General features: G+C 36.1%; 1 protein-coding gene across 4 annotated transcripts in view; it reads right to left on the reverse strand.

Annotated features, from left to right (window-relative positions):
* LUZP2 (leucine zipper protein 2) overlaps positions 1-15,764 on the reverse strand; it is a 585,694-nt gene that overhangs the window by 157,588 nt on the left and 412,342 nt on the right. For 3 of the 4 annotated variants that reach the window (XM_055282114.2, XM_055282111.2, XM_063641902.1), the window contains exons 6-7: positions 11,848-11,910; positions 3,344-3,406 (exon numbers count right to left, since the gene is read on the reverse strand). The exons of the other annotated variant lie outside the window; for it this stretch is intronic. In XM_055282114.2, coding sequence (XP_055138089.2) covers positions 3,344-3,406; positions 11,848-11,910 — 126 coding nt within the window. The remainder of the gene's footprint in view (positions 1-3,343; positions 3,407-11,847; positions 11,911-15,764) is intronic. 4 annotated transcript variants of the gene reach the window in all.

Raw genomic sequence — 15,764 nt, forward strand, 5'->3', positions numbered from 1 at the left:
ACTTTAAAGTTCATATGGAACCAAAAAAGAGCCCGCATTGCCAAGTCAATCCTAAGTGAAAAGAACAAAGCTGGAGGCATCACGCTACCTGACTTCAAATTATACTACAAGGCTACAGTAACCAAAACAGCATGGTACTGGTACCAAAACAGAGATATAGACCAATGGAACAGAACAGAGCCCTCAGAAATAATACCACACATCTACAACCATCTGATCTTTGACAAACCTGACAAAAACAAGAAATGGGGAAAAGATTCCCTATTTAATAAATGGTGCTGGGAAAATTGCCTAGCCATAAGTAGCAAGCTAAAACTGGATCCCTTCCTTACACCTTATACAAAAATTAATTCAAGATGGATTAAAGACTTAAATGTTAGACCTAAAACCCTAAAAATCCTAGAAGAAAACCTAGGCAATACCATTCAGGACATAGGCGTGGGCAAGGACTTCATGTCCAAAACACCAAAAGCAATGGCAACAAAAGTCAAAATTTACAAATGGGATCTAATCAAACTAAAAAGCTTCTGCACAGCAAAAGAAACTACCATCAGAGTGAACAGGCAACCTACAGAATGGGAAAAAATTTTTGCAATCTACTCATCTGACAAAGGGCTAATATCCAGAATCTACAAAGAACTCAAACAAATTTACAAGAAAAAAACAAACAACCCCATCAAAATTAGGCAAAGGATATAAACAGACACTTCTCAAAAGAAGACATTTATGCAGCCAAAAAACACATGAAAAAATGCTCATCATCAGGGGCCATCAGAGAAATGCAAATCAAAACCACAATGAGATACCATCTCACAACAGTTAGAATGGCGATCATTAAATAGTCAGGAAACAACAGGTGCTGGAGAGGATGTGGAGAAATAGGAACACTTTTACACTGTTGGTGGGACTGTAAACTAGTTCAACCATTGTGGAAGACAGTGTGGCGATTCCTCAAGTATCTAGAACTAAAAATACCATTTGACCCAGCTATCCCATTACTGGGTATATACCCAAAGGATTATAAATCATGCTGCTATAAAGACACATGCACACGTATGTTTATGGCGTCACTATTCACAATAGCAAAGACTTGGAACCAACCCAAATGTCCATCAATGATAGACCGATTAAGAAAATGTGGTACATATACACCATGGAATACTATGCAGCCATGTAAAAGGATGAGTTCATTTCCTTTGTGGGGACATGGATGAAGCTGGAAACTATAATTCTCAGCAAACTATCGCAAGGACAAAAAACCAAACACCACATGTTCTCACTCATAGGTGGGAATTGAACAGTGAGAACACGTGGACACAGGAAGGGGAACATCACACACCGGGGCCTGTTGCGGGGTGGCAGGAGGGGGGAAGGATAGCATTAGGAAATTTACCTAATGTAAATGACGAGTTAATGGGTGCAGCACACCAACAAGGCACATGTATACATATGTAACAAACCTGCACGTTGTGAATATGTACCCTAGAACTTACAGTATAATTAAAAAATAAATAAATAAAAATTTAAAAAGCACTAAAATGGAGATTAGGTATTCTAGAGAATATATCAGCTCCAAATGGAGTCAAGGAGGATATAAAGTAACTCAAGTCTCTGGGCAACTAACAGTCAGTTAGGCCTCACCTCTGTCTTTAGTGAAGGATTTGTACTTCAGCTGAAAGCTTCTTCCAAGCTAAAGGCAGCTCTCAAGCATTAATAAGGGCACCTAATTCATCATTATGCCTTGAAAGTGCCAGCATGTGTCATTGATTTTAGGATGAAATGTAAATGCTTTGACAGCAAGCATTACTTCTTCAACGTCTACATTTACTAAAAAAAAAGATAATAATAAATAAAATAAAATAAAATCTATTCAAAATTGAATATATCCTAAGGAGAAAGTATGTGAAATAGAATCTACTACTCATCTCAGGGTTCACCAGTTTGTAGACTAATTTTCAAAGGTGCATGGGTGAATGTCTGTGGTAATAGATACTTTTGTGCTATCAGGTTGGTGCAAAAGTAATTGTGATTTTTGCCATTTTTTTTTTTAATGGCAAGAACCTCAATTACTCTTGCACCAAGCTAATAGTTGAGTTTCTACTGTCTACTTCCTTGACACATCTATCTATCTATCTACCTATCTGTCTATCATAAACATATGTTTATTCAAGACTTAAACTGTGCACTGCTGATATATTAGTAGGTAAATCAGATAAGTGTGCTGCCATCAGGATGAGTGAATGAATACATTACAGCAGAAACCACTGGCTGCCTCCCACAGCAACTCCCTTTCTATTACTTACCTGTAAAAGAAACACTCTTTCACAATAGAATCTAAAATTGCTAAAAATGCTAAGGTTTTACCTTTGCATGTATGCATAACCTAGTTTGGAGAATCTTCTCAAAAAACTCTCCTCCTTCATAAAAAATAATGACCTTGGAGGACAAATGCCTCCTTTTTCTGCCTCGATTGTGTACATAGTTTGATGAAGACACAATATGTATATCTTTAGCGACCATCATGATTCTATGAGGAACCAAGGTTTAGAATAAGTCAGTAAGTTGAGGGTTGTTATGTGGAGGACAATGAAAAACAAACCTGAGTCTTGTTGACACTGTTGAGCTATGAAATAAATCATAACATTGTCATGCTTCTGGCCCTTTTGTTATTTGAGTTAATAAAAGTCCTATAGTAGAACAGTTTTTGTGGGTATTATATACATTAAAGGAATTCTAATTCATGCAACTTCATAGTCCCTTTGCATTCAGGTCTCCTGATTTCATAAGATGTAAAATAACATGAAATAACAAGGTTTACATATAATATGTCTCGTATTTTAAGTCATAAAAATTTTCAACAAGTCCTCATCTTGGTAATATCTGAAAGTTGATGCATTACTAATCTATATTCAACTGGCATGTTATATAGGAGTAAAACACTGAATATTACTGAACTGTCTCATTGTCTTCTAACATTTCTTTCTAAAATTCTGATTTGAAAAATAAATTTAAAAGATTCAAAATTCCTTGTATGATCTACCTTTGCATAAATCTCTCAGCTTAATATCTGCAGCTCATGAACTCTGGGGAACCAGGATTTGTTTTATACACTCCTAACCTGCTGGAATGAGGCATGCTTTTGATTAAGAATGAATGTAGGAAATAATACTTCCACTTATCTCCATTAATTAAGTTGGCAAGAAAATGAAAGTATTTCTAATGCAGTCAAATGCAACTCCAATTCATGAGAAATTTCAGAAAATAAATTTAAGCTAAATAATGTTTTTGATATTTTAGGTATTGGGCTAGCAAGTTTCAGGAAAAAGAGAGAAAAGAGACTCACCTTAAATAATAAATCCTTCTTCCCATAACGAAGCTCCTTCAGCTGAGCTTGGATTTTTTTTGACTGTAAGACAAAAACATGGATAAGTTGTGTAACTCATTTATATTTTCAAACTTGAAGATTAAAATACTTTCAGACTTCACAGGAATACGTTTTGCAGTCAAGCAAAGCACAGTCCAGCTAGTTTAGAAGTAAAACAGAAACCCTTAGCTCTGCTTTGAGAGTCAGACCTCTGGACATCCTAGGCAGAAAGAGAAAAACCAAAGCTTGTTTAAAATACGTTATTTAAAGAAAGTCGATTATTGTTCTTCCTCCAATCCACAGCTAAACACACAGAATTTCTGTCACCCAGGCATGGCCAACAGTCTAATTTTAGATGCTAATTATATCTGTACATATGCATGCCTCAGTTTTTTACTACTTATTTTCAATTACTTATTGTTTAAATTGGAATAAATTTGAATTTGACATATGTCTAGGTATCTAGGTAGAAGCAAATGTGATCGGAAGCAAGAAAAGCTGCTACAACACTAACATGCTGAGCTGAATGTTGTTTGCATTTTAGAGCAAAACACTTTGTAAGAGGGCCATCACAAATAGGAAAATACTTAAAAAGAAAATCTTTCTCAGCAGTTTGCTTTGACTACCACATTTAATTACGGTGCCTTAAGTCACAGAATTATGATCATGTATTTTGAATTTTTCAGGACAGTCCCAATTATTAACGTTAAATATAAGGACTTCAGGTTATTGTATTTCTACACCTAAAATTATAGGTCCTCATTCTTTACTCAGGCAAAAAACAAACAAACAAACAAAAAAAGAAAACCACTACCACCAATAACCAATAACCACACACACACACACACACACACACACGCAGAGAGAGAGAGACAAATAAATAGATTAGCATGATCACATGAAGGAAAAATTGATACTTAAAATGTATTTGAGTGGAATTATAAATTAGTATCATCACTTGGGGAAACTGTCTTGTTTCTGATAAAATTAAACATATGTACACTGCATTACACTGGAATATGTCCTAGGTAATTACCCAAGAGGAATTATAACATATACAAAAATGCTTATGGCATCTTTATTCATAATAGCCAAAAGCTAGATAAAGCATACATGTTTAATAAGAAATAAATGAGATAAATTGTAGGATATCCATGACATGGAGTACCAGACTACTGCTGAGCAATTAAAAAGGAATGAAGTACTGAATTATAGAACAACATGGACAAATTTCAAAAGCGTTATACCATGTGAAAGAATCCAGTAACTACAAGCTATATTTTGTATAATTCCACTTGGAAAACATTCTAAAAGGCAAACAAATAGGGACAGAAATCAGTTTAGTAGTTGACATGGGCTGACAGTGGGGGTGAAGATTCAGTGTAATATAGCAAGAAGACATTTTGGAGGGTAATGAAAAAATTCTATGTTTTGAATCTAGACATTGGTCAAATCCATCAAACTGTACACTTAAACTAGATAAATCTCAATAAAATTAAATTTTATCTCAATAAAATTAAATTTTAAAAGCAGCTGGCTACAGTAGGTAATAAACCCATGATTCTTACATCACTATTACATCCTAGTAAACTGTGTTGATATAAAAGCCCTTTTTAAATAAAGAATGGCTGCCTACATTGTAGAAATATATTTTTCCAAGCTTACAATGCATGTATATGAGTTTTACACTGAACCAACTGCAAGTTTATTGTGATTCAGTTTTCTATAATATTCAGAATTTTTTTTTTTTTTTTTTGAGATGAAGTCTTGCTCTGTTGCCCAGGCTGGAGTGCAGTGGTGCATTCTCAGCTCACTGCAACCTGTGCCTACTGGGTTCAAGCAATTCTCCTGCCTCAGCCTCCTGAGTAGCTGGGACTACAGGTGCACACCAGCATACCAGACTAGTTTTTTGTATTCTAGTAGAGACAGGGTTTCACTGTGTTGTCCAGCCTTGTCTCGAACTCCTGAGCTCAGGCAATCTGCCCACCTCGGCATCCCAAAGTGCTCGGATTACAGACGTGAGCCACCACGCCCAGCCCCAGAATATTTCTAATTATGCAATGTACTCGATTTGTGAAGTGGGAGCTGTGTTATAATGGCACAATAATTTTTCAATCATTGTTCAATGCTGTAAGTATGATCGATTCAAGTGGAAACTTGAATTTGTTGTCAATGATACACCACTACAAGGTTCTAATATTGTAAACACAGTTTTCTCACAGATATTTCTATTATAAGTCACCTGCATTTCATGATCTATTGAATCAGGAAGTTAATAAGAAAGAACAAAAAGAAAAGAAAACAAAATGAAATAAAATTAAAAAAAAGAAAAGGAGACAGGAAGAGAAGGAGAGGGAAAGGGGGAGATAAAGAGGAAGTGGGAGAGAGGAAAAGAAGGAAAGAGGAAGAAAGAGAGGAAGGAAGAGAGGAAAAAAGAAGGAAAGGAAAGGAAACGAAATGAAACGAAAAGAAGGGTAAGTTAAGAGTTAGATATGTTAATAATTCTGTATCACTTAACTCTGTACAAAGCAGCAGCAAGAATTTATGGTTTCTCATGGGGTAATTGATTTGTTTTCATTTCCATAGAAAGTCACCTTTCTTTTGATATGGATACTAAAGGTGAAATGCATGATGCATAAGAAGAACAAAAAGACATGATTGACTGTACCTAGTTGCTAATGGCTTTTATGAATGAAAACTCACATTGAACCCTCAGTACCTTGACTTTATGCTTCTACTTCAGAATCACATTTATTACATCACTGTCTGTCCTCACACAGCTTCCCAAGTGACTCAAAATAATAGTTCAAGTACAGCATCTATGTCTTATTATGTTAATTTACTCTCTGTATTAGTCTGTTCTCACACTGCTATAAGGAAATACCTGAGACTGTGTAATTTATAAAGGAAAGAAGCTTAATTGACTCTGAGTTCTGCATGGCTGGGGAGGCCTCAGGACACTTACAATCATGGTGGAAGGCACCTCTTCACAGGGTGGCAGAAGAGACAGTGAGTGCCAGCAGGGGAAATGCCAGATGCTTATAAAACCATTGATCTCCTGAGAACTCACTCACTATCAAGCGAACAGCATGGGAGAAACTGCCTCCAAAATTCAATTACCTCCCATCAGGTCCCTCCTATGAAATGTGGAGATTATGGGATTACAAATCAAGGTGAGATTTGGGTAGAAACAAAAAGCCAAACCATATCATTCTGTTCCAGCCCTTCCCAAATCTCATGTCCTCACATTTCAAAACAGTCCTTCCAACAGTCCCCCAAAGTCTTAACTCATTCCAGCTTTAACCCAAAAGTCCAAGTCCAACAACTCATCTGAGAACACAATTCCCTTCTGCCTATGAGCCTGTAAAATAAAAGCAAGTTAGTTACTTCCTAGATACAATGGAGGTACAGGCATTGGGTCAATACATCCATTCCAAATGAAGAAATTGGCCAAAATAAAGGGGCCATAGGCTCCATGCAATTCTGAAAGCCAATAGGGCAGTCATTAAACCTTAAAGTTCCAAAATTATCTCCTTTGACTCCTTGTCTCACATCCAGGTCATGCTGATATAAGAGGTGGGCTCGCATAGCCTTGCACAGCTGCACCCTGTGGATTTGCAAGGTACAGCCCCGCTCTTGGCTGCTTTCATGGGCTAGCATTGAGTGCCCATGCCTTTTCCAGGTGCACAGTGCAAGTTGTCGGTGGATCTACCATTCTGGAGTCTGGAGGACGGTGGCTCTCTTTTCTCACAGCTCCACTAGGCAGTGATGCCATGGTGACTCTGTGTGGAGCTCCAAACCCACATTTCCCTTCTGCACTTCCCTAGAAGAGGTTATCCATGTGGCTTCCACCCCTTCAGGAAATTTCTGCCTGGACATCCACGCATTTCCATACATCCTCTGACATGTAGGCAGAGGTTCCCAAACCTGAATTCTTGACTTCTGTGTCCCTAAAGGCTCAATACCACATGGAAGGCACCAAGGCTTGGAGCTTGCACCCTCTGAATTAATGGTCTGAGCTGAATTAATGGCCCCTTTTAGCCACAGCTGGAGCTGAAGCAGGTGGGATGCAGGGCACCACGTCCAGAGGCTGCACAGAGCAGAGAGGCCCTGGACCCAGCCCATGACACCATTTTTCCCTCCTAGATCTCTGGGCATATGTTGGGAAGGGCTGCCATGAAGGTTTCCACATCCCTTGGAGACATTTTCCCCATTGTCTTGGTGATTAACATTGGGCTCCTCATTACTTATGCAAATTTCTGTCTTTGGCTTGAATTTCTCTCCAGAAAATGTTTTCTTTCTTTTTTTATTTTTTTTATTGCTTTGTCAGTATGCAAATTTTCCAAACTTTCATGCTCCACTTCCTCTTGAACACTTTGCTGCTTAGGAATTTCTTCCACCAGATACCCTAAATTATCTCTCACAAGTTCAAAGTTCCACAGAACTCTAGGGCAAGGGCAAAATACTGACGGTCTCTTTGCTACAGCATAGCAAGAGTCACCTTTACTCCAGTTCCCAACAAGTTCTTCATCTCCATCTGAGACCACTTCAGCCTGGAGTTCATTGTCCATATCATTATCAGCATTTTTGTCAAACCCGTTGTCAAGTCTCTAGGAAGTTCCAAACTACCCCACATCTTCTTGTTTTTTTCTGAGCTCTCCAAAGTGTTCCAACCTCTGCCTGTTAGCCAGTTCTGAAGTCGCTTCCACATTTTCAGGTATCATTACAGCAGCATCCCATTCCCTGTGGTGTCAATTTACTGTATTAGTCTGATCTCACACTGCTATAAAGAAATACCTGAGACTGTGCAATTTACAAAGGAGTTTAACTGACTCACAATTCCACATGGCTGGGGAGGCCCTCTAAGATAATCCTGCTTTACATGGTTATCATTATTTCGTGCTGCTGATTTTAGTAAATGATAATTTATTACATCTCTCACAATTTCAAATGCACAGTTGATTGGCATTTTCTCCCTGCTTTTCCAATCTGCTGTCCAGGACTCGTTTACAACCAGGTTTCTCAGGAAAACAGACTTTCTTCTTTTTTTTTTTTTTCCCTCAAACTAATGTTGATGAATATCAATGAAGAGTGGGAGATTACTACCATATATGGTGCACATGATTTGCCAAACTGCTTATCAATTCTTCCACATAATTGATGCTCTATTTTTCAAGTGTCAGAATGGTTGCCTTTTAACTATTTGAGGTGTTCATTTTTAAAACATAATTAAAGTGCATATTCTGAATGTACAGAATATCATTTAAAATTTTCCACATAACTTGGAATTATTATCAAAACATCAATTATTCAATGATTCATTCAGGAACTACAATAAAACCTTCTGCATTTGATGGTCTTGAATGACTAGATTTTTTGAGCTTTGCTATCATTATATATATATATATATATATTTAAAAAATGTTTTAGGGGTTTTCCTCACAGTTACTCATCACTTTATTACTAGCACTCTTGTAATTTTCAGTCAAAAGAAAAATCCTGGCTGGGTGCGGTGGCTCATGCCTGTAATCCCAGCACTTTGGGAGGCCGAGGCGGGTGGATCACGAGGTCAGGAGATCAAGACCATCCTGGCTAACACAGTGAAACCCCGTCTCTACTAAAAATACAAAAAATTAGTCGGGTGTGGTGGCAGGCTAATAGTCCTATAGTCTCAGCTGCTCGGGAGGCTGACGCAGAAAAATGGCATGAACCTGGGAGGCGGAGCTTGCAGTGAGCCTAGATCGTGCCACCGCACTCCAGCCTGGGCAACAGAGTGAGACTCAGTCTCAAAAAAAAACAAACAAACAACAAAAAAGCAACTTCCTGTCTGAGGATTTCAGGAAAGATTCAAAGAATAAATAAATTCTGAGTGGGTACATCTCTTTTTATAATATATATTAATTCAAAACCCAGCTAACACTTAGATTGTTTTATTTAACTTGTTAGCAACATTTTGAAAAGCTAAAATTATCAAAAGGATAACCTTCAAACAATCAGTGATTTTAAATACAGTTCCAGATGTTGGTGACTGTGAGTCATAAGGTTTTCATAAGAAGATTTCACAGCAAAATTAAAGTTGCTAATAATGATAACATTGTCTATATGAAAAGAGACAAGGAAGATGAAAAAGTAGGCAGCCATGATAGGATATTTTAGCTCAGCTTTTTTATCCCATTCAGGAGATTATCTTTCAGTCTGAGATTTTTGCTTCCTATAATTTCATGTTCAAACAGCATTTCTTTGATAAAATAGGAGTGATGATTTTGGTAGATGGTGTTTATAGTAGCTTCCCTTGTGAATGTTATCCTCTGGCAAATTAAAACAATGGCAATCTTCTGGGTGTCAATGGGATTTAAATATTTTATTCTACGAATACCGACAGTTGAGGGTCACTGATCTAACAGGCAATCTCCATTTTAGCTCCTAACCAAGAAAATATATTAGTATTTTGTTTTTGGTAGTGATGGTGAATCAAATAATTAAATTTGCCACCATATTGTTTTGAAATTGTACAGTGACAGACAAAAACACATGCCTGCCCCATTACCGAGAATGTTAAGCTCTAAATTTATTCCATAAATACATAATGACATACAGCAAATAAATTGCAATGAACCTATTACAATACATTTCAATAGTAGGCATAAGAATACATTTCAGTATTAGGCAACACTAATACATGAAGTATCTAACAATTCAGGGATAATATATTCTCAAAGGCATTGAGATGAAGAAAAAATATGAATTATTCTTGAACTGACAGACTAAACAATAAAGGTAAGCCCATTTTTACTTCTGTGCACCACAGATATTTCTCACAGGAGCTTCCTCTCTTTCATATACATGAGTGTCATGTGAACCCTGAACACATATAAATCATATCAGAATATAACTTCAATCTAGATATTTCTTATTCAAAACATCATTCCACCTGGTTACCCTCTTGTAAGTAATACTCACAACCTGCACAAACCACATTTATACTATTTCCAAAACCTAGGAAATATAAACAATGTACAAGTCTATTTGTATTCAAATAGAAAAATACAAAGAAATGAAACGCTACGCTAGATCAGATCTACGAACCATTTAGGCTAATTTTTCATCTTATGGAACATCATCTTTTAGTTTTTCTGTATTAAACATTTCTATTCATGCCATATATAATATTATAGGAAAGATATTATGAAATGGATTGTTATATTGCTTGTTATTTTGTATTTGTGTTAATGTTTTTTTTTTGTATTTGTGTTAATGATTTTTTCTTGTTTTTCAAGGAGAGTTTTCACCTTCTTTAACAAATCTTAGTTTGGCCTGGACACAGGACCACTGACCTACTGACATTTTCCAGACTCTCTTCAACTGAACTCAGCATGTGACCTAGTTTTAGCAAATAGGGTACAATGAGATAGAAGAGACCATTTCCTGGGCGGACTCCTGAAAAGCAATGCTTGTGCTTCACCAGGTTATCTTCCCTTTCCTTCCTGCTGGAATAGGATAGTGGCAGAAAAAGATATCTTGGAACCAATGGTCATTCCATAATTTAAAGACAATAGAGCTGTTTTAGAAGCTCTTCGCCTTACTTCTAGACAACTCTGAGAGAAAGGGTAAACTTGTTTTAACTTGTGTAAGCAACTTTTCTCATTGCATCTAAACTTCCTGCCTTCCCTCTGCTTCATAGGTATAAGACATTCGTCATGATATGAAGCCACTCATGACTGTCCCTTATCATTCACAGGCTATTTCTTGAATATATTTCTCACACATTTAATATATCTTTGTGTGTGCTTCTTGGAGGATGCAACTAAAACAGTGACTCTTGTCTCCTCTCCTTGAGGCATAAACATTTATCATGACAGTATCATTACTATTTCGTTGCTATTACTAAGGCTTCTATAAGATACATTTTCACATTAGAGTCATAAGAATAGATTTGGAGATGAGAAATATAGAAAATTGGTTATTTTAGTTAAATCTATATTAAGCAGAATGACATATTTCCCCCTGAGAAATATATGAGACAATTTTACTACACAGCAAATAGAAACAATGAAGTATTTATTTTGTATGGTTTATCATCAACCCTGGAATCTTCACTCTGACAGTCACTTGCCACTGCAAAACTTTGTAGACATCACATAGAAGGTGCAAGAGAGGAAAAATAAAAAAGGAAAATTTTATGGACTTCCAGTAATTTGCTAATAAGGAAATTCTGATAGTCCAGATAAGGAAGAAATCCAGAAAAAAAAAATCTACAAAAGTGACCATTACCTGCCTTTGTTAAACTTTTTTTTTCCTTTTGGCTATTGCAATGGTAAAACACAAAGATACCCAAAGGTTTAAAATATATTTTATTTTTCTATCTAAAAATTTGCATTTGTATTAGGAGGAAAAAGAGTTACCAGATGTCTGAATTGAACAAAAATCTGGCAATAATATTGTTTTTATCTGGTTAAAGCTAGAAGCAGCAAAAATTTACTCACCTCTTCTGCATGAATGCCACAGAGCTTGTTTCCTGACAAGAGTTTGTTTTTCAAGCTTTTATTCTGAGGAAGAAAACATAGTTTTATTGCAAAGAAGAGACAAAATATTAAGAACTTCTTCAACTATGTCAGCATTACTGCTTTATGTTCTGTTCAAAAATTAGACCTTCATAATGTAAAATGTAATGGATTGTTGTAAAACTGAATTAAATCTGTAATGTAAAAGATTGTTTTATATTCAATTAAAATTTGGCATATTAGCATTAACACATTCATTTAAAATGATAATTTCTAGTTTTATTCTATTGTAGGCAGAAAAGATAATTGATATAATTTCGTTTTTGAAAAAAAAATTTTTTTTTCTGGCATCCTAAAATACAGTCTATACTGGAGAACATTCCATGTGTATGCTATAGCTGTTGGGCAAAATGTTCTGTCAATGTCCATGAGGTCCATTTGGTCTAGAGTGCAGTTTAACTCTGATGTTTCTTTTTTTTTTATTAATTTATTTTTTTGAGATGGAGTCTCACTCCGTTGTCCAGATTGGAGTGCAGTGGTACGATTTCAGCTCCCTGCAACCTCCGCCTCCCAGGTTGAAGCTATTCTCCTGCCTCAGCCTCCCAGGTGGCTGGGATTACAGATGTTCACCACCATGCCTGGCTAATTTTTTTGTATTTTAGGTAGAGATGACCAGGCTGGTCATGAACTCTGACATCAGGTGATCCGCCTGCCTTGGCCTCCCAAAGTGCTGGGATTACAGGTATCAGCCACCACACCTGGCCTTACTCTGACGTTTCTTTGTTGATGTTTTGTTTGGATAATATGTCTAGTTCTGAAAGTGGGGTATTAAAGTACCCTACTATTCTTACATCGCAATAAATATCTCCATTTAGATGCATATGTAATTGCAATTGTTGTATCCTCCTACTGTAATGACCCTGTTATCATTATATAATGGACTTATTCGTCATTTTTTAAATCATTTTTTACTGAAAGCCTATTTTATCTGATGTAAGCATAGCTACTTCTGATCTATTTTGGTTTCCATTTGAATGGAATATCTTTTTCCATCCCTTCACTTTCAGCCTATGCATGTCTTTATAGGTGAAATAAGTTTCCTATAAGCAGCATATATTTGAGTCTTTTTATGTCCATTTAACCACTGTAATTTAGTTTATTTATAGTCAAGGTTATTATTGATAGGTAAGGATTTACTACTTCTGCACAGCAGAAGAAAATAATACAGTGAAGAGACAACCTGAAGGATGGGAGAAAATATTTGCAAACTACTCAGCTGACAAAGGTTACTATCTAGAACAAACCAAGAACACAAATCAAAAGCAAAAAGCAAATAATATGTTTTATCAAAAATTGGCAAAATAGGCCGGGTGTGGTGGCTCACGCCTGTAATCCCAGCATTTCAGGAGGCTGAAGCGGGCAGATCAAGAGATCAGGAGATCCAGACCATCCTGGCTAACACGGTGAAACCCCGTTTCTACTAAAAATACAAAAAAAATTAGCCGAGCGTGGTGGCAGGTGGCTGTAGTCCCAGCTACTCGGGAGGCTGAGGCAGGAGAATGGCATGAACCTGGGAGGCGGAGCTTGCAGTGAGCCCATCACGCCACTGCACTCCAGCCTGGGCAAGAGAGCGAGACTCCATCTCAAAAAAAACAAAAAAAAAAATTGGCAAAACGTCTGAATAAAAGAAGACAAACAAATGCCAATAGATACACTAAAAATGCTAAACATTATTAATCATCAGGAAAATGCAATTAAATATTACCGCACTCGGGTTAGGATGGTTATTATCAAAAAGACAAAAAATGACAAGTACTAATGAGGATGTGGAGAAAGGGGAACTCTTATGTACAGTTGCTGGGTACAGCCATTATCAGTATGGAAGTGTCTCAAAAAATTAAAAACGGATTACTATGTAACCCAGCAATCCCATTACTGGATATATATCAAAAATAAATGAAATCAGTATGTTGAACTCCTTGATTCTCAGAAGCCATTTCTTCTTCCAGGCCTGAGAGGTATACTCTTTCTGCGGGGTGTGAGTGAGTACACACAGATCTGTTACTCTTTAAATATCTCATAATTGACCGAGTTCAAAGGCAAATGTTTGTTCCTCTGACACTTCTTAACCATCTGAATCTAACCCCTCATGGCTATTTCATTATATCTGGCTTGTTGCACTTGGGCTTTTCTTTTACCCCAATAACTGAAGAACATAGACTGTCTTTAGATGGGCAGGCTAAAGGAGAGCAAATAACTAAAACACACAGGATTCAGACATCATACTGACGCTAGAGGAGTAGACGATGTCCTAGTACAAGTATATACTATACATGATGACTCTAAGGAGGGCCAATTGGATAAGCACCAGGAGCAAAATGAACACTTAATGCAGAGCAAATGAACAAACACATCAAGTTTAAGAGTTCCCCACTTAGAATTCCAAGCTAATTTTAAACAGGGCTTTCTATTTTTTTTTCCTATCATGCAGTGAGGGGGTACAGTTGTCCCGGTCTGAAAGAATACTTGGTTTTTTCCTCTTTAGCTAAAATTTGGAAATTTGAAAAGCTCACTTAGAATTTCAATACCATGAAATGTTTTACACAAATGGGAGGAAGTTATTCTGATTTATTCTAGTAATGTCTTTTTACAAATATTTGCATTGATCATACAAGGTACAATATTAGGGTTTTTTAAAGATAATCTGATATACATTAATTCCATAATTAAAGAGATGTGTATCCCCAGTAAAGGTATGTATACTGATATGTTCTGGCTCTGCAGTGTTGCTCAGATTGTAGCATAATAAAACTCTTCAAAATGGAGACAAAATAGGGGATGTATATCTCATAGGAGTATTTATGTCCTAACAAAAACCATTCACACCTGAAAAACATTATTAGAAATCAGAAATAACTATAAATTAATAAACAGCATATTTAAAAATTGGTGTCTGTAGTATATACTATTTAAAATTTGCATCTCCCCTTAAAGCTATTTTTTTATTTTTTCTATTCATTTATGTATCTATGTTTGTATTTATTTGTTTTTTGTATTATTATTTGTTCACTTATTAATGCTGCTAACACTCGGGAAATTTTGAATGTTGATTTGAATGATATAAATTATAGCAAATACTAACTTTGATCCTTCAAAAAATGATATTATTTTATATTTTTTTCTGAGGAGGAAAAAACACAAGACTAATTTTTAGCATACTATTTATTTCATCTCTAATAATATTTACTCTCCACTCTTCCCCAAAAAAGATTGATGCTATGATAATGAGTTGAACAAAGTTAAAAAGATTTATTTTCTCCAGACTTCTCAGAGTCTTTATTAGAATATTGTGCTTCATGGACACAAAGAGGGGAACAACAGACACTGGAGTCTACCTGAGGGTTGAGGGTAGGAGGAGGGAGGGGGTCAGAAAAAATAACTATTGGGTACAAGGCTTAGTACTTGGGTGCCAAAATAATCTGTACAACGAACCTCTATGACGTGAGTTTACCAGTTTACTTTTATAAAACACCTGCACATGTACCCCTGAACATGTGCTCCTGAACCTACTATTATTAGATGTTTTAATAATAATCAAATTGTGTTTAATATAAATGGTTTTCCTAAATTTGATGGATAATAAAACACTTTGGACTAAAGAATTTATGTCATTACTAGAATTTGAGAAATAAAGGTGAAAGTATTAACCTATGTTTGATTTTACTAAGGGTGACCAAAATATTACACTACTATATTTTGCTGAAGTTCTATTTATCATGTTTACTTGTAAAATGATAAGAAAGGTTTGATTCAGGACTTTTGAAACAAATGTCAAGGCTATTGAAATAAGGGAGAGAGATAGGACTCAACTCTAAATACAGCAAAAATATAGCAAAGAC

This window comes from Symphalangus syndactylus, chromosome 6 (assembly GCF_028878055.3).
Source record: "Symphalangus syndactylus isolate Jambi chromosome 6, NHGRI_mSymSyn1-v2.1_pri, whole genome shotgun sequence".
Taxonomy (NCBI): Eukaryota; Metazoa; Chordata; class Mammalia; order Primates; family Hylobatidae; genus Symphalangus; species Symphalangus syndactylus.